Source organism: Sorex araneus, chromosome 9, assembly GCF_027595985.1.
Source record: "Sorex araneus isolate mSorAra2 chromosome 9, mSorAra2.pri, whole genome shotgun sequence".
In the NCBI taxonomy this organism is placed as follows: Eukaryota; Metazoa; Chordata; class Mammalia; order Eulipotyphla; family Soricidae; genus Sorex; species Sorex araneus.
In genome coordinates, this window is record NC_073310.1 from 18,769,577 (window position 1) to 18,796,523 (window position 26,947).

Consider the following 26,947-nt stretch of genomic DNA (forward strand, 5'->3'; position numbering starts at 1 on the left):
TCAGGGGATCACAGTGCTGGGGATCAACCCTAGGCCTCCCATCTGCATAGTACACGCTCAGCCCTTTGAACTATCTTTCTGCCCTTTCCAGTTAAAAGCTTTTATAATCTAGCTCCGTCCTCTGCCCTTCACACTAAAGTGGATCTGAAGTATTTTATGTTTTGTTTGTTCCTCTTGGTCTCTCTCTGACTTGTTTTTTACTTCCTTTCTACTTACCTAGAGGTTAAATGCTGCTTTTCTAGTTCAGGAATCTCCCTGCTCCCTGAGGTTTCTCGGGATTTCCCAGGTGTTGTTAAGTCGGCCTGGCCCCTTTACACTCCAGTTCTTGCTTCTAGTAATTCCTCACTGTATTCTTCGCGTGCTTTTGTTTTTCTCTTTCCCCCTATTCATAAATTCATCACTAAGGGTAAATAGCCATTTTCTTATCCCTGCGTGTATGTGGAATTTGGGGGATTCAAGATGCTGAGCTTTGTGGAGCCTCCTTGGGGCTGAGGATTTTCCTCCCTCCCCATCTCTCCCTAGGTCCCAGGCAGCTGCGTTTCAGGCCCCTCAATCTCTTACCCAGAGGCTTCTGAGTTTCACACCCTCTTGGACACTCTACCCACACTCCTGCTATTGCAGTTACTCTCCTTGCTCAGCTTTTCTGTCCTCCCCCCACTTACTGATGTCAGGGATCAGACGCAGGGCCTCACACAGGCACGGGAGCCGCCACTCTACTCTTTTTGTTTGGTTTTGGTTTGGGACCACACCTGACAGTGCTCAGGGCTTACTCCTGGCTTTGCATTCAGGAATCACGTATGGGATGCCAATCCCAGGAAAACTGGTACAGGGATCTGAGCATCCCATTCCCAGGTGCAGGGCACAGACAGCCTGGCCTGCCCTCGAGGCACCAAAGATCCCCTGAAAAACCAGACTCGGGGAGCAGGCAGTTACCATACTAACATTTTTAATACAGTCTGATCAGATCAACTCACAGCACGAGGTCAGCCTGGACTGGCTCATGTGTGACAGACACCCCCCGAGGTACACAGTGTCCCCACCAGCCAGCAATCCCGCCTCCTCGGCTCCCGCCTGCACTGACACCCCCTACAAATTCTGACCAGACTGGCATTTTTAAAATTTTGCATAAAACTATTTCTTCCATAGACTTCAAACAATCAACTAGCCAAGTTAATTATGGTACATCTAAACAAAGTTCAATACTAACCCTAACATGTGACTGCGGTTTACAAAGAGCTCTGTATCACCTGGGATAGCTTTCAGTAGCAATTCACTACAACTTGTCCTAAAAAATAATAACAATAATAATAATAATTAGAGAATTAAAACCCAACAGCAAGTTGGATGGTTAAAACCAAGGACAAACTGGAACGGGGGGTGGGGGGGTGGGAATGTCCTCGATAGCAGAGCTTGTCCTAGGAGTGAAATGCTAGCCATCAGGCAGGGCTCAGAAAGGTCTGGGGCTCTCTGGGTCAAGGGCAAAGCTCAAGGGGCTCCCAGAGGACACTGACCCCATGGTCCAGAGGATGCTGTAGGCTTCCAGCTTCCTTAAAACAGTTGGACATCAGTATCGTGGAGATGGCAGAAACCCTACTATGATTTCTTTTGAGGGAGATGAAAGCATGTGTGTGTGTGTGTGTGTGTGTGAGTATGTGTATGTGTGTGTGAGTGATTAGAGATGTGGGGGTAGACCAAAGTTAATGAGGTCCCAGACCATCCGGCAAGGGTTGGAATAGGGGCTGCTAAGACCCGTGCTCTGGGGATCTCAGCTGCGCCCCAAGTGAGAAACTGGGCCTGGCATTCTATGTAGTGTTTTCTGCCCTTGTCCCATACGGACCTTGCAGCTAGCGCTGCGGAGTCGCCGATGAGAATCTATCTCTAAAGACTGCTGTGGGGCTAGGGAGTGGGAGAAGGGTCGGGGAGAGGGGGGGAGTTAAAAAAAAAAAAAAGACCAAAAACAAAACAAAAAAACAACCGAATAAAAATCTCTCAGCTACAGAACCCAAAGACATCACTTCCCTCCGCATTCACAGCATTTCTCAGTAGTCCCCGGTGGCCATTTCCATGGGGACGCAGCATCTGTCTCACTTTCCCTCAGGCCCCATGGGCTGCTGGTCGACCTCGGGATCAACTAAAGACGACGCAAACGCCGACTGAACAATCTGAAACCCAAAGGACTCGAGGAGAGACATGTTCTGCTGGGGAGAGAAGGGTGAGCTGAGAGCAGGGCCCAGGTCCCCCAGGGCGCCCCCGAGGGCCCGGACATGCACCTTCTGGATGTGTTTGTTCAAGTAGGACTTGGAGCGGAAGAAGCTCCCACACTCGGGGCAAGGGTACTTCCTCTCCCCGTCGGACTCCATTTTGGTTTTAGGGACGGCCATGTCACAGGAGAAGGAGCCATTGGTGCTCTGCTTCTCGGGCGTCTTCAAGTCGCTGGCGTCTGAGAGATCGCCGTAGGAGTCGGAGCTCTCAATCGGATCCTGATGTGAGCATTTCTGGCCTTCTAGGAGAAAACAAAACGGGAGAGATGAGGCCGGGCTTTGGCGACAGCCCCCCCTTTCTGGAGGGGTCATGAGGGGCCAGCTCACAGGCTTGTGTCGGGCAGCCAGTGGCCACCACTGCCCCAGCAGAACCCCAGAGGTCCAGCTGGTCAGTCTGGGAGCCTAGAGTACCTATGGGGACAGGGGAGAGCCACAGAGCAGGGCACCGGGGCTGCCAGCCTACCTCACCGTACTCGCTTCATGCAGGTGCCCCTGTCACTGCTCACCGTCTCGGCCAGCCTGAGGGAGAGGGGACCTCCACCACTTCCGACCAGAACAACTCAAAGATCCCCAACTCCCCACACTCTCTTGGCTGCCCTTGGGGGTACGGCTGGTGGTCCTGATGATGCCAAGCAGGTAGGTATGCCACGGGCCTCGCCTCTGTACCAGACTAGCTGCCCCCGTGCAAAAGCGGGACCACAGCCTCGAGGCTCTCACTGGGGCAGACCCCATCCATGTCTGAGACGCAAATCAATCCTCCTCCTGAGCCTCCAAATGCAAGCACTGTCCTTACAACCTTCTCTCGGCCCAAGCCCTTCCAGGGCCAAGCAGCCAGAGCACAGAAATGAGAGCAACTCGGAACAACTCAACTGGTTGTTCCCCACATCAGGGCCGAGGCCACCCAGGACCTCAAGACAACCCTCACTGCTCTGCCTCGCCTGGTCCACCAGTCAGCGTCCTCCTGCGGGGGTTCGGAGAGCCTGGCCAGAAAGGGAGGTCGTGGATGGGAGCATGGAGCATGCCATCTCTGCCATCTGCCAAGCCCTTGGCGTCATCCCCAAGGCAACGACAACCGGAAACACCACCGAACCGACTGCATCAACGAGTGCAGATGGGACCTCGCGAGCTCTGTGCGAACCAGCTCCATCAGAGGTGCTCGGGGAGCTCCCTTACAGCCATGCAACGCAGCCAGTGAGAGGCCCTCCAGAAAGGGCCACTCACGTGACCCTCGCCCTTCTGGAGGCGGAAGCCAGCCCTTGGCTCCCCCGTGCCCTCAAGGTCAGAGGCGGACACAGCAGTCTCCACAGCTGCACACCACCTTTAAAGGCGACAGGCAGGCAGGGGACAGGCCCAGAACCACTAGTCATGCGGGGCTCCTCTCCTGCCCTGAGCCAGGGGCATCCCTGCGGGGTTCCAGACTGGGAATGCGGGGAGCTGGCCAGGAGCAAGGGAGGAGGGCTAGGGAAGAGGAGGCGGGGGCTGGATCTTGGCAGTGCCCTAAAGCCTCACTGCCCTGGAGTGAAGGACCCGCTGGGACTTTTGCTCTGGGGGCCACTGCCACTCAGATCTCCGCGCCTCCTCGAGGCAGCCAGCCAGCCGGCAGCCTTCCCGGCCTCCCCACGCCCGGCCTAGCGCCCCCACAACACAGTCTGCGCAGAGAAGCAAAGTGCAGAGCAAGGGGTCGCTTGCCTTTGTTGCCATAGGTCCTGGCGCAGTGGAACGCTGCTCCCCCATTCGGGATGGGCTCCTGGTGCCTGGAGACCTGGGGAAGGGGAACACCGTGGTGGGTTTTAACATGGACCTTTAAGTAGGAGGCAGAGGAGAAACCTAAACAAGACAAAAGGAGATGAGATCCCGCGGCTGGCCAGCACAGACACCTCTCTGCTTCCCCCACGCCTCTCCTCTGGCCGCCCTGGCTAGCATTCCCAGGTCAGCTGCACCTAGAAGCAGGGGGCGGACCCCCTCCTTGGCTCAAAAATGGCTGCAACCACAGAAGTCACCTGGCTAAGGAGGAAGGGAGGCACGCTGTCCTTGAACTGGCTTCTCTGCAGAGCCCCGTGTGCGTGCGTGGGGCCGCAGTGAAAGGCACCTCTAGGCTTTCCTCAGCACCTCAGTGACAAGGGACATGAACAAGCAGGTAACTCACAGCCGGAACTAGGTACTGGCACTACAGCTACAACACAGTCAGAACTAAGTACACAGCACCCTAGTGCAGCCACGGGGCTCCAAGGCAGCAGAATGCATCCCAAAGGAATGCCTTAGGTAGCACACTCCTTCTCTCTCTTTGTTTTCTGGACCACACCTGGCAATGCTCAAGGGTCACTCCTGGCTCTGTAATCTGGAATTGGTTCTGGCGGTTCTTAGGGGACCATATGGGATGCCGGGGATCAAACCCAGGTCAGCCCTGTGCAAGGCTTTGCCCCACTCCTTTCTTCTCTGAGGACATCTCTGCTTTCCTTCCAGGCCTTTGAGCAACATGAAAAAAAAAAACAAAACAGGCAGTCGTCTCTCGTTCATTGGGCTCCTTTAGAGCATCCTGAGGTTGTTCTTTTTCGGAAACACCTGGAAGGGCTTAGGGCTCACTCCTGGCTGTACAGGCTCAGGGGGCATGTGGTGATGGGGATCAAGCCCAGGCATGCTGCAAGGCAGGTGCCTCACCTACTGCTGTACTACCTGTCTGGCCCTGGTTCTTCTAAAAGAAGAATCAGGTGTCACCTTTGTTTTGTGGGAGGGGCCGTTCAGCCATCTGGGAGTTTGCTTTTGCACGACCCTGATCCCCGGTCTCTTGAGCCATGAGATATCTCAGGCTGGGAAGGAAGAGTCTTGGGTTAACTTCCACCTTCCACACCAGCCACTGTGATTAGGCCCCGCCTTGGTCAAGGATCTGAAAATGAAACTGAGGCTTTTGAGTGTAAGACCCACGTGGGGGGGCTAGTATCCTAGTGGTGCCCCTTTAATCCATGCTAGATTTGGCAGCCACGTTCTCAGGGATTTTCATTCCTTTTAAAAATCACAATCATGGGGTAACAGTGGGAGCCATTACTAACAGGCCAGAGGCTGGAGAGTACTGTAGAATGTCTGCCAAGGATGTTTTTGTTGTTTAAAATTTTTTTAATTAAAAAATTAATTTATTTGGTTTCTGGGCTACATGTGGTGGTGCTCAGGACTTAGTCCTAGCCGTGCGCTGAGGGATTATTCCTGTGGGCACTGGGGGACCATATAGGATGCCAGAAATAAAAACCAGCTGGCCACACGTAAGGCAAGTGCCCTACTTGCTGTACTGTCGCCAAAGATGTGTTTTTAAGAAGTCAGAATTGGCATCGTCTTTGTGTGTGTGTGAGGTGGGGGCCAGCTTTGTGGTACTCAGGGCTTACTCCTGATTTTGGGCTCAGGGGACCAGAAGGGGTTCTGGGATCAAACCCAGGTTGGCTGTGCGCAAGGCAAGCGCCCTACCTGCTGTGCTATCTCTCCAGTCCCTGGCACGGTCTTTAGAATGGACCCATCATGAAGGACCACCTTTAGTAAAGGATGATAGTGCACCAAACCTAGTACACTGCATGCATCATTTTGTAGACTTCCCCCAACCATCCCAGAACTGGGAAGGATGTTGATACTTTTTTTTTTTTTGCAGAGGGTTTGGGCACATCTAGTGATGTTCAGGAGTTACTCCTGGCTCTGCACTTAGAAATGACTAATGGTAGTGCTCAAGGGACCCTATGGGATGCTAGTGCTCAGACTTGGTTGGCTGCATGCAAAACAAGCCCCTTGCCTGCTGTATTATCTCTCCGGCCCCGACTCATTTTATAGAAGAAGAAATGAGAGTTGGTGAAGCTGACTTGAATCACATTACAGCTAAGTGGAACAGCCTAATCTCCATCCCCAGGAACATACTCCACTAGAATTTGGTCCTTAACCACTGGTTAGACTCTCTTATTTTTTTATTGGGGGGGAGGGTTGCTTTCCAGCAATGCTTGGGAACCCAGAGGTCACCCCCAGCTGTATTTGGTGCTGGGCCTAACGGGGCTCAGGTCTGCTAAGGTAGCTGCTCTTTGCTTTTTTTTGGGGGGGTCACATCCCGGTGATGCACTGGGGTTAGTCCTGGCTCAAGCACTCAGGAATTACCCCTGGCGGTGCTCAGAGGACCATATGGGATGCTGGGAATCGAACCCGGGTCGGCCGCGTGCAAGGCAAATGCCCTACCCGCTGTACTATTGCTCCAGCCTCGGTGGCTGCTCTTTTTTTTTTTTTTTGCTTTTTTGGGTCACACCCAGCGATGCTCAGGGGTTACTCCTGGCTTTGCACTCAGGAATTATTCCTGGCAGTGCTTGGGGGACCCTATGGGATGCCGGGGATCGAACCTGGGTCGGCCGCGTGCAAGGCAAACGCCCTACCCACTGTGCTATCGCTCCGGCCCCCCAACCCTTGGACTTTTGCAGTTGGTATCATTATCACCAGAGACGCTGATGTCTCTTTCCCTGTGGTGTTGGCTTAGCACCTACTGAGACAGGAGTTGACCCACGGGAATCCTATTGAACAAACTCCCCTGACAACAACAGCTGATGGTTTGGGAAGAAAACCAGGCGCAGGGTGAATATTCTTTCTCTAGCATCGCCGCACCACACTGCTGCCCGAGCCAGAGGTCAGTGGTATCCCTGCTTAGTCAATCAAGTTGTCCTGTGCTGAGGAGGTTGTGGGGGCCAGACAGAACGGCTGAAGAGGTCCATCATAAACATCGCTAGGAGGGGAACTAGAGTCACGGGACTGGATCCTAGCCCTGTCTTCGGACTGGCACTGTGGTAACCAGCACAAGGAACCAGGGCTCTGTGATAACAGGATACCACTTTAGAATGGGACGCTGCCTTTGTCTTTTAATTGAGCCTCAAGGAGCCTCTGAAGTGGTGTGAAGCTCTCCCTGGCATACCCAGGGAGACCCACTGCAGTCAGATGGAGCAGGAAAGGCGGGAAGAAGCGTCAGGAATTACGTATTTGCTCTTTGTGCAGAGAGCTATGCCAGGGGAGCAGAGCAGATGCTCAAAGACAACTCGGTGCATTTTCCTGAAAACCCGTCGGCGAAACACGTGGCTGGGCTCTCTTGACTTCCCCCCAGCTGCAAACTATCTATAGCAAAACCACATGGTGTGTGGTAGGAGTGGATCCGCAGCTGCCACTTCAAGCCCAGAACCTAAACACAGTGCAACTCCGCAGCCACACGCTGGGCTAAGACAGAAGCTGAGTGTGTGAGAAGAACGCATCTCCGAAGCCAGGAACGTCTCGCAGCGATTCTAAACTCACCTGCCCCTTCCCCACTGATTAAGCAAGCACTAAGGAGGCAGCCTGAGCTGAGCACCCGGGTGATGGAAACAACACACACGCGCGTGACTCCCGGCAGCCTCAAAGCCACCTTCCCTAGAGCTCTTGGAGCTGAAGATCTTCTGATTGACACCGGCATGCTCGTGCCCAGCAGGATGCAGTGAGCACTACAGAAGCAAGTGCTCTGATCACAGCTGCTACAGCCGATGCCCAAAGGGCTCCTTGTCCAAACCATCATGGGGGGGGGGGCGGTGGCGGGAGTGGTGCGGCCGACTGAGCTGCGAGTGGGCAGGGCACTGGGGAGTTTTTCGTGGCTTGGTGTGGGGGCACGGCAGTTTGTCTCCGTCCCTGAGGCCAGTGGCAGCGACGCACGAAATCACAGCTGACTGCAGAGAACATTCCTCTGCCTCTTAAGCAACAATGTCCCAAGCGCAGATATGTATGTTCTCAGCCAATGACAGATTCCCAGCCAGCTACCCCTCTTCCCCAGACCAGCACAGGACCCTGCCACAGAAACTTAGGACAATCATGGTGAGCCACTAGGTCCTTCTCCCTGTCCCACCCAACTGATTTTCTCAACTTGAGAATGAGGTAATTTATGCTCCTTCCGACTGCAGATTATATTCCTCCTCCGTAGCTGGTATGATCCCCATCCTGATAGGTCTCTAGGACAAAAGACAGGGCCATCTGTCTCAAACCTGCATGCGACACAGATGTAGGCTGAGGTTAATCTGCCTGCCTACCCCCTTGCCCTGTTCTTCTCAGTCAAGAGTCGTTTCACAGTTAATTGAGCTGTTGGGTTTCAAGGCTATCGGAAGCCCACGGAGTCCTCATAGCCCAAACTCGACTCCTCTGGCCAGCTGGAGAGTAGCCTTTGCAGGAACCCTTGGAGAGCTAAGAACGCTGATTTGGGCAACTCCTGCTTTGTTCACAGCTTTGGTGGCAAGTAGGGCAAGGGATGGCACAGTTCTAGCCATTTCTATTCTAACGTCTCAGTTATCTTTTCCTCTGAGTTATTTGGGGAGGTGGGAGGGCGAGAAGGGAGAGCGGGGATTAGCTCTTCCTACTACTCATTCCCAAGGAATGCGGCCAGAGGTAGAATCCTGCACTTCCTTTCCCAATAAAGACTGCAGTGTAGCTAGGACTAGTGCTCCCGTTTTCCGGAGGAACGAGACTTCCACTCTGCTTCCTCTCTGGCATGCAAAGTGACTGAGCTTGTGATCCAGCCCTGGCCTCGCTTCTCTGAGACTCTCAGAGTGGGCGCTGGATTCCCTTCCCTGCTTCTCATCCCAGTCACGTAGTCCTCTGTACCAGTGCTCGGAAGACTGACTCTCACGGAGTGGAGATGCAGGCTTTGCACCCTCGCCTGTCTCTGAATTGGGCCCTGCAGGGCTGGGTCTCTGCTCTTTCCTTATTATTATTATTTTTTTTTTTTGAGGGGGAAGGGAGGGCAGGGGAAGGGGGGTGGGGGTGGGGGTGGGCAGGGCAGCATACCCAGTTATGCTCAGGGCTTACTGCTGGTTCTGCATTCAGGGAACATTCCTGGTGGGCTTGGGGAACCAGATGGGGACTGAACTCTGGTCGGCTGCGTATTGAGGCAAGCAACTTAACTGCCGTACTATCTCTCCAGCCCATCTGTCCAGTTTTTTTTTTCCTTTGTTTTTCTTCCCAGTTCTTGTCCCACTCTGCCATCTGGGCAAGGCTCTCTGTGTCTCAGCATCAGCATCCTTCCCACTCTCCTGGTTCCCCACCTCTGGCCTGACCCCAGTTCACAGGCTGAGGACTTCAACCTTGAAAACTTGGAAAAAATGCAGGTGGTAGCAAACGGTTTGGCGGTGTTTGGGGGGCACTTTCAGGAAGCCACTGAGTGGGAAATAAGACAAGAAACTATCTTTCGGGCCACAGACGGAGCTCATTGATAGAGGACATTGCACGGCTAAGGGTCTGGGCTCAAATCTCTCTCTCTCTCTCTCTCTCTCTCTCTCTCACACACACACACACACACCCACCCACCCACCCAACACACACTGAAATGATCCTTCTCAAGGACTGGGGCAGCCATGGACAAGAAGGTCAGCCACAGCCTGGGAACTCCCCCTCGGGCACGACCCCAGGCACTGCTCACCCCTGAGAACATTCCTGCCAGCAACCTAGACACAGGCGCTCCTGACTGAGCACAGGCCAGTGCTCGTGCTGCTCTTATCAGCACCTCCCGCTTTCACAGCGGGTGTCCCGACGGCTGGAGCATCACCATCCAGCAGCCTTCACGGCCAGCCCAGATGTGCAGTTCCCAGGAGGAACCTGGCACACGGGCACCACCAACACGCAGCGACTCGACTGTCTTTGGGGCCCACAGAGACCGCGCAGGCACCCAGCGCTGGGGTGCCGGGCCTGCCCTGAAGCCGAGTGTCCACGAGCCTCCTCTTCCCTCCCGCTGTCTCAGAGCAAGAGAGGCAGCGCCTTGTGGGGTTCGACGCCCCATCGCCTCCCCTGTCTCCCGGGAGCCTCACGACGACCCTGTGAGGCGGAGGTGGACGAGCGCGGGTGTCTCCACCCCATGAAGAGATGAAGAGCCGGAGGCTTGGGGAGGTCAAGATCACGGAGCAGGATGAAGGGACGGGCTGGGCCGAGAGCCCAGCTGCAGTGCTCAGCACACAAGTCACACGGAGGCTTGCGGGAGCCTGGGGACAGGAGCGTCCCAGGAGATCGGCCTTCCCAGCCACATCCCCGCCCAGTCCCTGTGAGCGCACCGTGTGGGAGTCTCCTCACACCCACCACACAGATGGCATGAGCCGCCGCCACGGACGCTGCACTTGGAAACACAGACTGTCAGCAAGCCCTGCCCGACACCCGGGGCAGGGCCAAATACGACACGGGGCCACCAAGACAGACACCACGGAGGCCAACCGAGGCCACCAGCATGCTCAGGGCACCTGCGCAAGGCAACGAGGGGCCTGGGCTAGAGCTTTTATCTCCCCCTCCCCCCAACCATTCGGGCTAAACCGTTTCTGTCTGCCGTGCACCTCCAGTTGCCAGGTTACCAGCCAGCGAAAGCTCTTGGGCAGGATCCCCACCCCCCTTTTCTCTCCCACCTTGGGGCCTACTGACTACCCAGCCCCCCCATCTCAGTAGTCCAGTGGTGTCCCGACAGGCCTGAGCAGAGCAGATGCATTACGGGCCAAACCTACGACCAACCACACTCAGTCCTCACTTGCTGACGTGCTGGGACTCCTGCTCCCAGCACCACCACCCCCTTCCGAGTTTCTTGGAAAGAAGGGGGTGGCCAAGAGCTAGCTGGGCAACGAGAACGCTGAGAGTGGAATGGGACGGGAGGCCTGGCTGTGCAAAGGACGGCGTCTGTGGCAGGCTGGGCAAGGCACCCGCGGCCTCCCCCACGCGCTCAGGCGGCTCCTCTGGCGGTGAGGACACAGCGGGGAGATTACCTCGGTTACAGATACTGCAGAAGTTGCTGGGCCCCTCACTGTGCTTCTTCAGGTGGTCTGCCATGTATGCTGCCCGCAAGTACTTCCCACACACCTGACAGGGCACCTTGTCTTCATGACAGGCCAGGTGGGAGCGCAGACGGTCTCGGGTGGCAAAAGATGCATTGCAGGTCTGAGGGCAGAAAGGAAACTGGGATGAAGGGAACAGACTGGCACTGCGGACCTTCTCCCCCTGCCCCGCCCTGGGAAGCGCAGTCCCTTTTGGCCAGTGCAGGGACTCCCTACGTCGGCCTGGCCCCCCAGACCTCACACTGGGCCGGGTTTTGTTCTGCAGAAGGTCAGACAGCTGCTCTCAGTGCCTGAGACACCTCCTCAGGGGACAGCAGCCTGGCTGGAATGACCAAATGGTCACCACCACCTACCTCGGACATGTGCTGAACAGACTCTCCTCTACGGGAGCAACCCAGGATTTATTTTTCTCCTAAACATCAGTAACTGAGTTTTTAAAATACACGTGTGTGTGTGTGTGTGTGTGTAACTTAGTCCTACACTAAGTTCCTCCCCACATGGAAAGTTCCTTTTCCTTTCCTCCTTTCCAATAAACTTTTCTACTTGAAAGAAAAAAGACAAATAGTTGTGGGAGACGAGGGCGACAGGGACGTGGCTCAAATGGCAGAGCACAGCTGCCTTCATGCGGAGGCCCTGGGTTTGAGCCTACTAAGTATTGCCCGGCGTGTTCTCCACAGCAAACGGAAAAGATTTTATTTATTTGGTGCTTGGGGCCACACCCAGTGATGCTCAGAGGTTACTCCTGGCTCTGCACTCAGAGATCATTCCTGGTGGTACTCGGGACCATATGGAATGCCAGGGATCGAACCCAGGCCCGCTGGGTGCAAAGCAAATGCCCTACCCGTTGTACTATCGCTCTGACCCCAAAGAAAAAAGATTTTGAAAACCACCACCAATAACAACAAAGAATTAAGATCAGCTGCGTCTGCTGTCACTCAGCTCACTGGGGAGTTCCTGGCATATAACTGAACCTGCCTCACGGCTCTCTCGTCTGGGTTTCCCCCGAGCTGCTTTACACAAAGAATTTAAGGCATTCGCTTTACTTGAAAATTACATTAGCCCTGGCCCCTGGGAAACAGAAAGGAAAGGTAGGATAAAAACAGAGAGCGAACTCTTGCTGATATATTCTCAAGAATTTGTAACCAAGACACAGCCCGCAAAATGACAGTGTCAGCCCTGCTCAGGCGAGAATCAGCAGAGCGCGGATCAGGGGCCCCCGCAGGAAGGAGCCTTGGTGGCAGGGCTCGTCAGGGAAGCTCGGGCAGGAGCAAGGCCCGAGACACCGCCCTGCCCTGATTGGAGCGCTCGTTTGTTCTGTGCCAGGCAGGCGCCCCACTTAGCCTTCTCGAGGCACTTATCTCGAGCCAGCCATCCTCACAGCAGCTGAGGCACGTTGTCTTATCACCCGCCGAGTGCGGCCACGGAAAGCCGGGGTGTGAAGATCCGCTCACAGCGGGTCCCGGGGTGAGGGCAGCCCCAAATCCCTGGACACTGACTGACTTGGAAATGCAGACCCGACCAGGTCTCAGCCACTGGGAGTCCCCCTGCCTGCCCTCCACCCCCACCCCCACTGGAGACCACAAAAGGTAGATGGGTCCTTGACTCTGGTGACTTCAAGCTACTGCTTTGCATGGGAGGTTCTCGGGGCAGGTTGGCTTTTTCCCTCCATGTTTGTGTTCGCTGTTTTAGGACTAGCAAGCAGCAGCAACAGTCATGCTTCAGGGGCATCAGAGAGGGAACAGCCCAGGACCCACGCTACCCTGCTCGCATGCTCGAGCGGAGGGAACCGCACACCCCTGGCCCGACAAAGCACGTGCTTTCCTGTGGACAACCAAGACACAGGCACCGTGCGGGCAGGAGGTGCCACCGTGAACGCCCAGATCCCAAAGGGCTGCGTGCATCAGGAGAGGCCTTGCTGGGCTCATTTTCTTCTAAGTAGCTGTTCCAACTATGTATGCAAATGAAATACTACTTGTCCGGTTTGGGGTTTTCTTTTCAAATACACCGGACAAATGAAGTTTAGAACGGGATGTGCCCCCAACACACAACTCCGCTGCACCAAAAAGCGCCCTGGAAACACCGTGCCACTGCCAGGTGGTCCCCTATTCACCCTTCTGGCTCCTGGGGTTCCATCTCTCCTGATTTCCAATCCAAGGGGCCCAGGCCCTCGGAGGGTATGGACAGGTGAGATGTGAGGCAGCCCCTGAGCCTGATGTACCATCTCCAGACACAGCTCTGGGCTGCTTCTGCAGAGCGGAAGATGCTGATACATTTTAACCTAGAGGGAGAAGCGGGTAGTAGAGCAATTGCCTTGTGGAGGCTGAAGCAGGTTCGATCGCCCACACGATATAGTCCCCCGAGCAATGCCAGGAGTGATCACTGATCACAGCCGGGTGAGGCTCTCCCAAACAAACTAAATGTTACCTAGCGTCCTTGGTAGCCAGGACCTCCCGCCGGGGACAGATGAGAAGGCTGTGTGGGCCAAAGGAAGCATTTGGGGGACTTGCAAGCCTCAAGAGCACCAGGTTTCATGGCGAGAGGTGAACCCCACCTCAGTCAGAGACCTCAGCAGAGGTCACGTGGCGGGGAGAGAGGCCAGCCCATAGGCCAGAGCAAGGACTACTGTCCTCACCCTCGGAGAGAGGAACACCTGCCAGTGATATGGGGACAAGAACCCCCTTCGCCCACCAGCGCTCTGCGCCATCTCCAAATGGTGAGGGGGCAGGAAGCCCATTTCTCCTGCCCGCCTTCTTTGGGGACCTGCACTGTAGGGCACAGCCTGCCACACTATGCTAACGGCAAGGGACTGACCAAGCCTGGATGGGTCACAAGCAGGTGAGGTGCTGGGGCCGGGAACGGGCACCGGCTAAGCGCAGTGAAAACCCCAGCCGGAGCCGACTTCCCTCCGCCACCCCCCACCGGCCACCTCTCAGGGAATGAAAGCGAGCTTTAGCCGGGCAGACCTAATTAGGAACGTCAACCTCGTGGGGGTTAGAAAACACCCCTACAGACCAACAGACACTTGTCCTGGGTGGCCTAGCAGGCAGTGACCACCGGCTTCTGTGTGCCAGAATGGACCTGAGGAGGCGGCAGCCCCCAGGTTTTCTGAGGGAGTTCTGAAGAGTGAGAGTCCCAAGGCCCTGACTCCACCTGCTGGGAATCAGGGTACCCCAGAACCCAAGAGTCTAGTCATGCCAACAGAGCTGGAGAGAGGGGACAGAGACTTAGCTGAGAGGGGGACGGATCGATCCCCAAAGGAAGGGTCCCCTAGAACCACTCCAGGAGGGTCCTCTCGAAAGCAAGGCATTGCCCTCTTACAGGGGCAGACGGAGGGGCCCTGACAGGAGGAGGGGGGCCGCCTGTCTGGGGGCGCCAGGGAAGCGCGTCTGCCAGGCCCGGCCCGTGGAGCTGGGTCCCCCTCTACTCCTCTCCCTCCCCCAGACTTCCTCACATTTTCCTTCCAAAGGGATGCGTAGCTCAGGACTGGGCACCAGGGACACATATGCAAACACAGCCCAGGAGCTGCCCTTCTGCCCAAGTGCGGCCACTTCGAGCAACCCTGACGCAGCGCCAGCCTCTCCGCCTCGGGCTGATGCAGGTGGATTGACAGTATGGAGCATGGCCCGGCTCAGAGCCCCCGCGTGTGCATGGCCGCAGCCACTCGAGCCCTGACACCACTCTCTGGCAGCGGCCCCTCTGTCCACTGTGGCATCAGGAGGGCCTGAAGGTATGGCCTGAGGCCCAAGGAACCAGGTCCCCCAGAGCCATTTTGTCACCACCATTTTCAGAACATACACCACACGGGGAGGGAGGGTCCTGCTGACGGCCCACGGGTCTCACTGCCGGGGTCAGTCCCGGGGGCTGGGACCAGCGGGTTGGCAAGTGTGTGTCGGAGGGGCAGGGCTGGAGGGGTGGGGGTCATCCGCCAAGGGACAGTGCTATCAATAGCGTGACACAGACCGAGGACAAAACACACAAAGCCTCAAATGTTAGAATGAAAACTTTTATCAGCAGTCCTGTGACCCCGCGGGGCCTGTGGGGTGGGAGATTGGGAGGGGCTGTGGGTGGAGGGGGTGGCTAATGGGGTAAAACCACTGGAGCCTGAGGGGAAGCAACACCTGCTTTAACAGCCCCCAAAGCCAGACATCGGGGTGACCCGACAGAAAGCTACTGGTTAGTCTCGTTCCTGAGCAGACTTGCTAAGAAACCTCGCAAAACACGCAAAGTCTAATTCACTAGCCACAACTAGAAGCAGGAGCCCAGCTGCGTGGGAAGGGAGGAGGCGGGTGGGGTGGCAGGGGTGGCCTGTCGGGGGGACTCACACCCAGAGCGGGTGGCCACGCCCCATCCGAGGGCCCCCCCCTCATTGCCAGGGAGTGGGGAGCACCGTCCGTGGGACAGCACAGCCGCCAACATCACACCGCCACGGACAACACCCGGGGCCGACGGCCCGGAACTACAGGGGGACAGAGAAGGCTCCAGAGCCCAGAAGGAAACCTGCAAACTGTGGGGGGGGGGGGGGTCCGGAAAGGAGCTCGGGGGAGGCTGAAGCGGGCAAGACCCCCCCTGGTCAAGCCAGGAGGAGCCGCCATGCCGGTCGCGCCCCAAAGCAGAGCAGGGGTGTCGCACCCGCTGCCGGCTCCCCTGCCCCGGCACGCAGGGCCCGCTGCAGGGAAGCCCGGCTACCCCACAGGCCACTGCGCGAAGGCCCGGCTGCCCTCGGGGGCCGTCCAGCCCTGCCTCAGGTATCCCGGCGGGGCTGGGCAGAAGAGCGCGTTGCTGGAGTGTGCCGGGCCCATGTTTTCAAGGGCGGGGAAGGACTTTTTTAGAGAAAGGGAAAAGGCGGTGTCAGGAACCGAATGGGACGACCTCCACAAGGCAGGCTGGGCAAAGTCCCATGATGGCAGGTCGCTAGGAAGAGATTCCAGGGGCGGTAGGCCGCTGCTGCTCCCAACCCACACCTGGAAAAAGGGCAGAGAGTGCAGGTTACCCCCCCACGCCACCGGGCACACCCCCACTGCCCTCTGGGCTCTGCCTCCCCTGCCTGGGAGAGTCGGAATGTGCTCGGTGACAGAGAACCAGAGACAGAGAAGAGAAGACAGGAAGTGTGGCAGAGACAGATCCCCGCGGGTCCCCTGGGTCATCTTCCCAGGGGGTGGTGGGGGCGGGGGGGCACCCAGCCGGGCATGGGTGAAGACTGTCTGCACGCACGCACGCACGGGGCCCTGGGGGGCGGGGAGAGGGGGGCTCCCTGCCTTCCCGAGGAGGAAACCAGCTTCCTCGCCACGGACCGGATAGAGACGCCAGCTCTCCCAGCAGAGGCCGAAGCCAGCCCACAACTCTGCCTGTCCCTCGCCCGGTGGCACCCTGGCCCGGGAGGGGGCAGATCATCAAGGAGAAGACGGAGGCGGTTTTTCCATGCACGCAGAGATGCTCAAGTGGCCCGGAGGGGAAACTCGGAAGCTCTGGGCACCACAGGGCCCCCCGCCCCGATACGGTTCAAGAGACAAGCCAGAGGTTGGGACTGATGCCCGGCGTTCCCCACCTACTGCCACACAACGAATGCCAGGGAAAGGGGGCCCCGGGTCTGCAGGCCTCGAGGGGGTGGGGGGGACCCGGGCGCACCCCCTCTACCCCTGCGTCTCCTCTCTCTTGCCTGTGCCCTGTGCTGAGGGGACCCAGAAGGAACTCTTCATGCCAGGGGAGCGATGTAGGCAGAGCAACACCCGGCCCCCCCCCCCCCACCCCGCCAAACCTCTCCCTCCCCCCTGTGGTCCTGACAAACCGCTGGGAAGCAGAAGCCCGGCCCCAAGGGACGTCCCAGGACACTTCCACGACGTGCCCCGCCATCCAGGGCGGCGGCACTCGCCAGGAGAGGAGAGGAAAGCCAAGCAGCAGAGCGAAGACGGGAGACATGGGGTGGGAACCAGGGCCTGGCCACCGGGAAGGAGGGGACGGCAGCTGGGGGGGGAGGCGAGGGGGGACTGGAGGGAGAACAAAGGCGAGCAGACGGAGGGTGGAGGGACCGAGGGGGAGGTGTGCGAAGCGGTGGTCAGCCAGCCAGCCCCACACACCCCCGCGGGCTGGGCCTGAGGCTGCGGCCCTGCCCCAGGCTGGGCCCTACCTGACACTTGTGAGGCCGCTCGGAAGTGTGCACCTGCTTGATGTGTCCGTTCAAGTGATCAGGCCTAGGAGGGAGAGAGACGAGAGGCTTTAAAGGAAGACCTGGAAACGGGGGGATGGATGGATCACCAACTTGGACAGCCACCCCCACCCCCACCCTGACACCCGCTCACTGAAGATGGCCCCCTAGTCCCCCCCCGCCCCCCACCAGTCTGACAAAGACCAAGTCATCACCCAGCTCGGGCTCCTTGGGCCTCAGTCCCCGGGTTTTCTGTAGAGGGGGGAGGGAAGCGAGCTGCCTTTGGTCTGACCTTGCTCCCCCCTTTCACCGCCCCCCACCCCTTCAATGATTTCTAGGGCCCCGTGGGTAGGTAGTTTTAGACCGGGGGAGGGGGGCTGCCTTGCCGCTGCCTTTCCGGATGGGGGGGGGCGCGGCGAGGGCTGTGGGATTCATTGTCCAGACTAAAGCCCCTTAGAAACTCGGCACTCCCCTCCCCCAGCCTCTCCCGCCACGCCAGCCAATGAATGCCACCCGGATGGAATTCAGTCCCCAGAGACCGAGGCATGAAGCCTGAAGTCCCCAGCTGGGGCTGGTAAACCAGATGCCCGCTGGAGCAGGTGGGCAGGGGCTGCCTGACCGGTAAGACTGGTTCCAGCTGGGGCCCCTCTGAGGGAGTTCTCCAGCCCGGGCTGCAGACACACACAAGGTGCTCAGGAACCAGGCAAGTTAAAACCGGCCTTTTATTCAGAATAGTAAAAGGGGGAAAAAAGAAAACCAACAAAAACCAACAAACCCTCAGCTCCCAGAACTGAGAGTGCTCAGTTCCCTAGCCGACTTCCCTCCTAGAAAGGAAACCTTCAAGAGGCCACCTGCCTGCCTTCTTTTGGGGCCAGAGGACAGAAAGGGGGTCAGTCTGTGACTTCAGAGCCAGGCCGTGGCCTGCAGACGGGAGCCCGTCAGACTCGGGGTGTCATGATCGGGGGCCCAGGACGAGTTCCCCGGTGCTCTGTGGGGGGTTGGGGACTGGAGTGGAAGGAGTCCCAGCGACACTTCTTTCCCCCCCCTCCCACAGCCATTCAAGCAGGGGAAAGTCGCTAAAGGAGCGCTCAGCCGCCCGCCCCCAGAGGGGGCCCCTCGCCTGGTGCCGGAAACACAAAGGGAGCCCAGGAGAAGAATGGGGAGGCCCAGTGGCGGTGGCCTCAGGAATCTGGCCTATTCCCACAAGGCCCCATGGTAAAGAGACAGCCAGGCGCGCTGAGCACCAGAGAATTACCCTGAGAGAAGAGTGAGCAGTTGGGGCGGGAGGTGCATCAGGACACTTCCCAAACCTGCCCTGCGCCCCCACCCACGTACACCAAAGACCCCCCCCCCCTAAAGTCACCCACACGCCCACATCTTGGCAGGGAGCTCTGGCCCGGTGGAGCGGCGCTCTCCTCACCTGGAGAAGCCTTTCCCACAGCTCTGGCAGATGTACGGCTTGCCCACGGAGCCGTCGTGGGACCGCACATGGTAGGACATGCGGTCTTTCCTCTTGAAGCGCAGCCCGCACACAGGGCACGAGTAGGGCTTCTCCCCGGAGTGCGACAGCTTGTGTCGGTTCAGATGGTACACGTCGCGGAAGATCTTGCCGCAGATCTCACAGGCCACCTGCTTCCTGGTCCGGCTCCTCTTTCGGGGGCCGTCGGGGTCCTCGGAGATGGGGAGCCCGTTCTCGCCCAGCCGTGGGGGCGGCAGGTCGATGTAGCCCAGCTGGAGGCTGGTCACCCCGTGCTGGGCCTCGTGCTGCCGGAGCCGGTTGGCATCGGTGAACACCTTCCCACACAGGCCACAGGGGAGGATGCCAGCCTCCCGCAGGCCCCCGGGGGACCCGAACATGGAGTCCAGCAGGTTGGCCTTCCTGGGGCGGCCACGGCCTCTCTTACTGGTCAGGGGAGGCGCACTGGAGGCCACATTGGGGAAAGGGGAAGTCAGCAGCTGGGGGGACAGGGGTCCAGCCACCATGGGCAAGCGGTCCACTCCAGGTAACACGGGCAGGGAGGCCTGGCTGGCGATGGCCGCCCCGGCGGCCCGCGCTGCGTCCTCCTCTGGCTGCATGCTGCCCGCGATGCCATTGCTGTTGGCTGCCAAGGCTGCCCCGTTGGTCATGTCCAAAGGGAAACCCAAGTCCGAGGTTCCGGGGGGCCGGAAGAGCATGATGTCAGCCCGGGCCGGGGGCACCAGGATCTGAACGTTGGACTGTTTGATGACTTCCTGGCAGATCTCAATGACCGACCTCATCAGCAGGAACTTGGCGGCCGTCATGAGCTCGGGGAAGCTCTCCAGGCGGACCACGATGCGCGAAGTGTAGGCGAAGTCTAGAATGTCCCCGAACACCTTGGAGCTGATGGTGTGCATCTCCAGCTCGCGGCTGCCCCCGGCCCCGCCGCCCGAGGCGGCCGCGGCGCCCCCCACGTCGGCGGCGCCCCCGTCGGCCGCTCCGCCGTCGCCCAGCTGGGCGCTGAACACCGACTCGAAGTACTCGCTGCAGGCGGCCAGCACGGCGCGGTGCGCGGGGAAGCTCTCGTCGCCCACCCGCAGGAGCACGTCGCAGAAGCGCCCGCCGTTCTTGCGCTGCTGGTTCAGGTTGTGCAGCATCTCCGTGCTGTGCCTGCTCACCTGGTAGGTGTAGCAGCCCGACGGGCCGCAGGATGCGTCGTTCACCCGCTCCATGGCCGCCGCCCCCTCCCCGCTAGCCGGGCCGCGGCGCTTGCCCGCCCCCCTCCCTTCCCCGAGGCAGCAAGAAGAGCGGGACGCAGCCGACGTGTCTACACTCCCACACGTGCCGGCCCGAGGCTCTGCAAGTCTCGCAGGTGCGCCGGGCGCACACGCCCCCTGCCCGGATCAGACCGTCTAGGCGACCGGGCACGGCCCCCGCCACATAGCTACTCCCACCCGGCTGGAAACGCGCGCTCCTCTCTCCTCTCCTCTCCTCCGCGCCCGCCGGCCTCTCCGACTCGGTCCACCTCCGCGGGGGTACGCGAGCAGAGGTGCGCCCCTCCTGCAGACGCGCCTGCCGCCTCCCCTCCCGCCCGCCAGGCGGCGCCGACGCGCAACCGAGAGCGGAAGGCGCGCGCGCGCGGGCGCGCGGGCAGGAGGAGGCCGGGTCCTGGCGCGCAGGCGCGGGCGCGCGCCGCGGCTTTCCCCGGGCCCGCTGGGGGCGCGCGCTGCGTCCCCTGCAAAGCGCGAGCCGGGGCGGGGGCGCCGGAGCGGAGGAAACAAAAGGCGAAGGCGGCGGCGGCGGGGCGCGCACGGGGGCGGCAGCGCGGGCTGGATCCGGGAGCCTGGCGGGCGGTGGCTGAGGCGAAGGCTGGAGCGGGCGGGCGGGCGGCGGCGGCGGCGGGGCTGGCCCTTCCCGGGACCGGGCGAAGACGGCGGCGGCGGAGCGGCGGCGCTGCGGCCCCGGGCTCCGTGTGTTCGGAGCGGAGGAAAGATGGCAGCGGCTGCACTTCCTCTTGCACTTTCACCCCTGGGGGGAGGAGAAGGAGGGGGCGATACCAACAACACCCCCCCCCTCGCTTACAGGAAAAAAAAAAAGAAACGGCGAGCTCGGTGTGGGGGGCCCCCGGCGCCCCCGGCCTTGCACGTGCGCGCCCGGATCCCTGGCCCGTGCCGCCCTGCGCTGCAAACTTTCCACTTTCTTTGTGCCGAGCGCCCCCCCCTCACCCAACCAAGGATGCACGTCCCCCCTTCCCTATTTATACAGCCCCCCCCGCCGCTCCGCTCCCCCCGCTTCCTGCCCCCCCTCACCATTCCCCAGCTCCGCCAATGCTAGCGCAGACTGAGCCCCCGTCCGGCCCCCGCCTCCACACCCCGCCCGCGGGGTCGGGGGCTGCAGTCTCAGCCCCCCCTCACCCCCGCACCAATGCAAACGAAGCGCCAAGCCAGCAAACCAGCTCCCACTGCCCCTCCCCTCCCCTCCCCGCCGAGAGTGGCAGTGAGCGGACTGGGGTAAGGGGGGGGAGGACCGGAGGGTGCAGATCTGGGTCCCCCAAGCCCGAGCCGGCGAAGCGCACCCGTAAGTCTAGCGGGTGTCGGGTAGCCTTCCGAGTCCCCCTTTTGATGCAAGAAATCCCCCCGAAGTCGCCGGCGACCGCCTCCCTGTTCCCAGCCGCAGAGAGGACCCGGGGTCCCGGCCGGGGGGGGGGGTCTGGCCGAACCTCCGGGGCTGTTTCTGCACCCCGCGCACAGTCCTAATCGGAGGGCTTGCGCTCCCAGGAAGAGCTGGGGCGATGAGGCCACCGTCCGGCGTCCCCCCAAATCGCCAGACGGCCGCGCTTTGAGCCCCCCATGAGCGGGAAGTCATCCAGCTCAGCTCCAGCGGGCGACACTGTAGAGGCGAGGGCGGCGGGTAGGATCGAGGATCCCGGAGCACCCAGCAGCCCCCCAGGGAAGTGGGGGAGGGGGATCTGGAGCGTTCCGGGGAGCGCCCTTCGGCCTCTTGAGCCTGGGAGCATCCGTGGCGCCAGCAGCCCATCGAGTCGCCGAGCGCTGGGGCCATGGGCGCCGCCGGCAGGCCTGGACGCTTTGTCCCCAGCGGGCCCGGGGATGCTGCGGCGCGCGGGTTGAGACCCCGAGGTTCGTCTGCCCGGGAAGCGCCGGCCGCCGCCGCGGGCCAGTCCGACTTGAGCCCGGGGCTGCGAGCACCGCGTGTGCGGGCGGGAAGTTCCCACAGTTGCAAAAGAGGGAGGGAAGTATTCCAAACTTTCCACGATTCCAAACTGAGCGCTTCCATTAAGAGAAGCGGTGTGAGGGGAGGAAAAGCATTCTGGGTATTAGCATGCAAATACACGGGGGCCCGGCTTCCAGCCCCGCTCGGCATTCCCACCGCCGCGCGCCCGCCGTGCACCCAGCCACGCGTGCCGGGGGGCTTCCGGGCGTGGCGCCGCGCCGGGACCCGAGTTCGAACTGCAGCCCCGCCGCTCACCGCCGCCGGTGCACGGACTTTCCGAGCCGCCACCCCGGGGACTGCAGCACCTGTCTCCGGGGATGAGGATTTTGGAAGGTGACCTGGCCTGGGTCCTCCACGCACCTCCACCCGAGGGCGTAGTGGATGGGCAAACCGTGCTGGGGACAATGAGCCAACGTTAGCGCGTTAAAGACTTAATTCTAAGTTCCACCCCCGACCTGGAGCCCGGCGATCCGTGTCCTGAGCAGCCCCACCTAGTGCATTAAACCTCTCGGGAGTTGAGAGGTTCCTTGGATGGGTTCTCGGAAACGGCCATTATGCTGTTTTCTGGGAAGAGCCACAAAGAGAGGGAAGGGGCCTGGGTACTCCGGCCGCCCGGTGTGGAAGGTGTCTCCGTCCTCCCTGAGGTCGGTGCAGATACTCCTTTCCATTTTAGTGCTGAGGCAGTGGAGGATGGGGCGACTTGGTGAAGGCCACAGAGATAGCGGTTTGCCCCGGTTAGCCTGAGTCCTTTCTAACAAGTGGCTTCTGAAACCCTCAGGAAGTAGGAGCCGGCGCTCTAAAGTGTTAAAAAGAAAGAAAGAACGAAGAAAAAAAAAAAAACAGGGCTGGAGAGAGAGAGGACAGGGTTAAGGCACTTCCTTTTCCTGCAACCCACATTCCATCTTCCCGAGCACCTCCAGGAGTGATTCTGGAGCACAAAGCCAGGAGTGAGCTCTGAGTCCCACTGGGTGTGCCCCCCCACCAATCAAAAAAGAGTGTTGGCTCCTGACTAGCATTTGCAAGGACCATCCTTGCACCACATGACCTGGCACCCAAACAGCTTCCTGGTCGGTGAAGTGCTACCAGCCCCCACCAGAGCTGGGGGAGGGGGCATGGCTGGCAGGGAGTAACCCTGGGCCTGGGAGTGGCCCTGCCCCTCCCCCGCAATGTTGGAAGATTGCAAAGAGCTGAGAAGTTGAGGCTCCCTTAGCGTAGCCGGGGTAGTGAACCCCATCACCTCCAGATATGCACCTCAGTAGGTGCGCTGTGCCTGGCTTCCCTGCAGAGGCAGAGTCAGCGTTCTCTGAGGAAAGGGACATCAGCGTGTTTCACAGATGGGAAACAACTAAAGCTATCCTCCCGGGAAGTGACCAGAGGCAGGCTGACAGCCCTCACTGGACACTGGCTGGGAGCTTTTTCCTGCACATCATGTTTACGGACTTACCAGGCAGCATTGGATTCACAGAGGACCATATGATGCCGACCTTTGAACCCAGGCCTCTGGCATGCAGAACCTGTGCCTTTGGAACTATCTGCCTCAGCCCCGGCCTGTCACCTTGCCTGTGTCATTCTGTACCCATTGATGGCCTTCTGGCTGTTGGCAATAGTTTCACTATGAAAATTCATGTACAAATATCTGAGTCCCTATTTTTCGTTCTCTACACCGGATATCTCATTAGACTCTTTTTTTTTTCCTTTTTGGGTCACACCTGGCGATGCACAGGGGTTACTCCTGGCTCTGCACTCAGGAATTACCACTGGCGGTGCTCAGGGGACCGACCATATGGGATGCTGGGAATTGAACCCGTATCGGCTGCGTACAAGGCAAACGCCCTACCCACTGTGCTATTGCTTCAGCCCCTGGGATATCTCATTAGAAATGCTGAGTTCTGGTGCCAGAGAGATAGTATAGTGGGTAGGGCATTTGCCTTGCACTCCACTGACCGGGTTCGATCCCTGGCACCCCATATGGTTGCCCTGAGCACGGCTGGGTGTGCCCTCACAAAAAGGACAGAAAGAAAAGGGAAAATGCAGGGGCCAAAGCAATAATAGAGCAGGTAGGACATTTGCCTTACACGCAGCCAACCCGAGTTCAATCTCCAGCTACCCATAGGGTCCCCTGAGCACTGCCAGGCCAGGAGGAATTCTGAGTGCAGAGCCTGGAGTAAACCCTGAGCACCGCTGGGGGTGGCCCAAAAAAGCGGAAGAAAAAACAATTTTTTAATGCTGAGTTCTATGATAAATCTAAATTCATCTCCTCCTCCCCTCCTCATGAGGCAGTGCGCCCTGTGTGGGCTGTGGTGCTCAGACACGCCTGCCTGGCGGGCTGGAGACCCCCACTACATGGCAGCTGCTGGAGCCTCAAGCTCAGTGTGTGTGGGGGGGGGGCGCAAATTCTCAGTCTCACCTGAGCTCCATTTAACATTTTTTGGGTATGGGCTTGGGCCATGCTCTGTGCTCAGGGGACCCTGTGCTGATGCTGGCATAGAATCAGGGTGGACAGGACACAAGCACCTTAGCTCCTGTGGCATCTCTCGGGCCCCCATTTAATTTTTTATTTTGGAGGATTCGGGTTTGGAGTGCTCTGGGGCTACTCCTGATAGTGGCCAGGACCACTTGCAGTCTCATGCCTTGAACTAGGATCGGTCACATGCCTTAAACCGCTGTCGTTTAATTTTTTGAAGAACCACCAAGTTCACCCAAACACACCATTTTATGCTCATACCACATACATCTTTTTATAAGTAATTTTAGAGCTGGCCACACCTCCTAGTCAATGGGGAAACATGCTGAGGGTCAGAGAGGTTAAGTAACTTGTTCAAGGTCACACAGCGAGAGACAAAAATAGAATCCAACTTTCCTAGATCCCTGGTCTGCCACTGCTTAAGAGCGTCCCACCCTCCTTCAAAGACCTGGACCACTTATTTCAGCTTCCACGAATTCATTTGACAAACCTGTCCAATGAACAATTGACTTCACCATCCTTCTGAAGCTCTTTTTCCTTCTACAGCCCTTGAAGGAGATGCCCGTTCCTCATCTCCAGGCCACACCTTGAAAAGCTGCAGAGCTCACAATCCCTGCATCTGCCTCCTGCTGCTGGCCTGGAGGGCCCTCTCCTGTTGCCATGGAAACCATGTACCTCCGTTTTGGCAGAGTACCAGCTGGAAAGCGAACTGAGAGCATCCTTGTCTCTCAGGCTAAGCAGAGCTGTCAAGTATTGTCACTCAGTGGATCTGTATTTATTGAGTACCTACTAAGCACCAGGTTTGAGCGGGTTTGCTTTGGCTTGGTTTTCCTTATTCCCAAGAGAGGAAAGGACAAGTTAGAACACAGATCATGCCCTTCGGGAGCCTGGGTTTAGGGGAGGAGACAAAAACCAAGAAGAAGAAAAATACTTCTGGCTCCCTTTCCTTCATTCTTCAAATTCTCCCTCCTCTCCAGGATTGCTCAGATCTTATTTCCCTTGGGGTAGCCTCTCCACGAACCTACACCTGACCCAGATCCAAGTGATAGCTCCTCTCAGCTCTCTGCTTTTTACCTCCTGGTGGAAAAAAGGTCTGGAGCGATAGCACAGCGGGTAGAGCACTTGCCTTGCACGTGGCCGACCCTGGTTCAATTCCTCCATCTCTCTCGGAGAGCCCGGCAAGCTACTGAGAGTATCTCGCCCCCACGGCAGAGCCTGGCAAGCTACCCGTGGTGTATGCCAAAAACAGTAACAACAAGTCTCACGATGGAGACGTTACTGGTGCCCGCTTGAGCAAATCAATGAGCAACGGGATAACAGTGACAGTGATAAAAACACAAACTAGGATCCCCTATAATTTCAACACTAAGTTAAACACAGCCAACCATTCCCTCCTGGTCTTTTCCCCCTTTCTGTGTCTGTGTGTATTTTGGGGTCCCACTTTTTTTTTCAAATTTATTTATTTTTATTGAATCACTGTGAGTTACAGTTTCAAAGCTGTTCCTGGTTGGGTTTCAGTCACCCAGTGTTCCAACACCATCCCTCCACCAATGTACATTTGGTGTACATCCCACCACCAACATCCCCAGTTTTCCTCCCGCCACTCTCCTCCCCCTCCCCCAGCCTGCCTCTGTTGCAGGCACTTTAGGGGTCCATTTTTATATCTCTGCTTTGTAATCTTCCCTCATGACAATGTATTTTCCTTCTAACACATGTCACAGTTCCGCAAGGGCAGGAGCAGGGCACTGATAATCGCAGCCAGCGTTTGTGACGCACTCCCCGCAGACGCATTCCTTGCATTGCTCTCCCTAATCCTTAGAACACCCCTACGAGCAACCTTCCCGGTACTTCTCATACTTTGAGGGGGGAGGCGGGGGTTGCTGGCAGTCAAACCAGGGACCTTATCCAAGGGAAGCATGTGCTCTCACACCGAGTTACAGCCCCCGCCCTGGGGTTCTCACTTTACAGTTAAGGAAACAGGAGCAGGAGACGGAGGACATGTACTGGGGACAGGGACGCTGGACCCCAGCCTGTTCCGAGGTCTTTCCCACACAGCCAGGCTGCCAGGACCTGTTGCAAGACTTAATCGTATACCCTGTCGGGCATCTTAACAACAAGTGCGGCGGGTCTTTCACGGAGCACTCGTGACACCTGGTGCCAGAGTTTTGGAGGCAGAGAGACCTGCGCTTGGGTTCCAGCTCTGTCGCTGGCCAACAGGATTGCTCTGGTGAATTATGCCAGACCTTGATTAACCCTCCCGACTCCCCTCTGCAGGAACACCGTTTTTGTTCTTGCTTTTGCTTTGGGCCGCTCCTGGTGATGTGGTGATACTCAGAACTTATCCCTGGCTCTGCACTTAGGGATCACTCCTGGCAGCCTTAGGGGGCCATATGGGATGGCGGGGATTGAACCCAGGTCGGCTGTGTGAAAGATAAATGCCCTGCCCGATGTACTTTCACTCAGGCCCCTTCATCCTTTTGTGTGTGGGGTGGGGTGGGGGATGGGGAACACCTGGCAGTGCTCGGGTTTACTCCTGATCTGTGCTCAGGGGTCACTCTTGACAGGGTT

At 58.4% G+C, this 26,947-nt stretch overlaps 1 protein-coding gene across 5 annotated transcripts; it reads right to left on the minus strand.

The window, feature by feature from the left end:
• Positions 1-778: 778 nt before the first annotated feature.
• On the minus strand, positions 779-19,921 carry PATZ1 (POZ/BTB and AT hook containing zinc finger 1). 5 transcript variants are annotated; one of them, XM_055147568.1, is made up of 5 exons: positions 18,646-19,921; positions 17,208-17,271; positions 11,015-11,186; positions 3,951-4,088; positions 779-2,500 (listed from the first exon to the last, which is right to left on the minus strand). In XM_055147568.1, exons 1-5 carry the CDS (start codon positions 19,914-19,916, stop codon positions 2,085-2,087), a joined length of 2,061 nt encoding a protein of 686 aa, XP_055003543.1. In that variant the 5' UTR covers positions 19,917-19,921; the 3' UTR covers positions 779-2,084. The 5 variants fall into 5 exon arrangements, with proteins under 5 accessions (XP_055003543.1, XP_004615628.1, XP_004615629.1 ...); XM_004615571.2 differs by having other exon boundaries at positions 782-2,503; XM_004615574.2 differs by having other exon boundaries at positions 2,332-2,503; positions 3,951-4,023.
• Positions 19,922-26,947: the final 7,026 nt, after the last annotated feature.

What these genes read in the sequence shown, in the direction of transcription:
- PATZ1 (XM_004615571.2), bottom strand. Translation starts at nt 19,916, where the DNA reads ATGGAGCGGGTGAACGACGCATCCTGCGGCCCGTCGGGCTGCTACACC. An exon ending in AGCGGCCTCACAAGTGTCAG is followed by an intron (nt 11,187 to 17,207) that starts GTAGGGCCCAGC and finishes TTCTGCCCTCAG; the next exon opens with ACCTGCAATGCATCTTTTGC. An exon ending in CTGCAGTATCTGTAACCGAG is followed by an intron (nt 4,089 to 11,014) that starts GTAATCTCCCCG and finishes TGTCTTGTTTAG; the next exon opens with GTTTCTCCTCTGCCTCCTAC.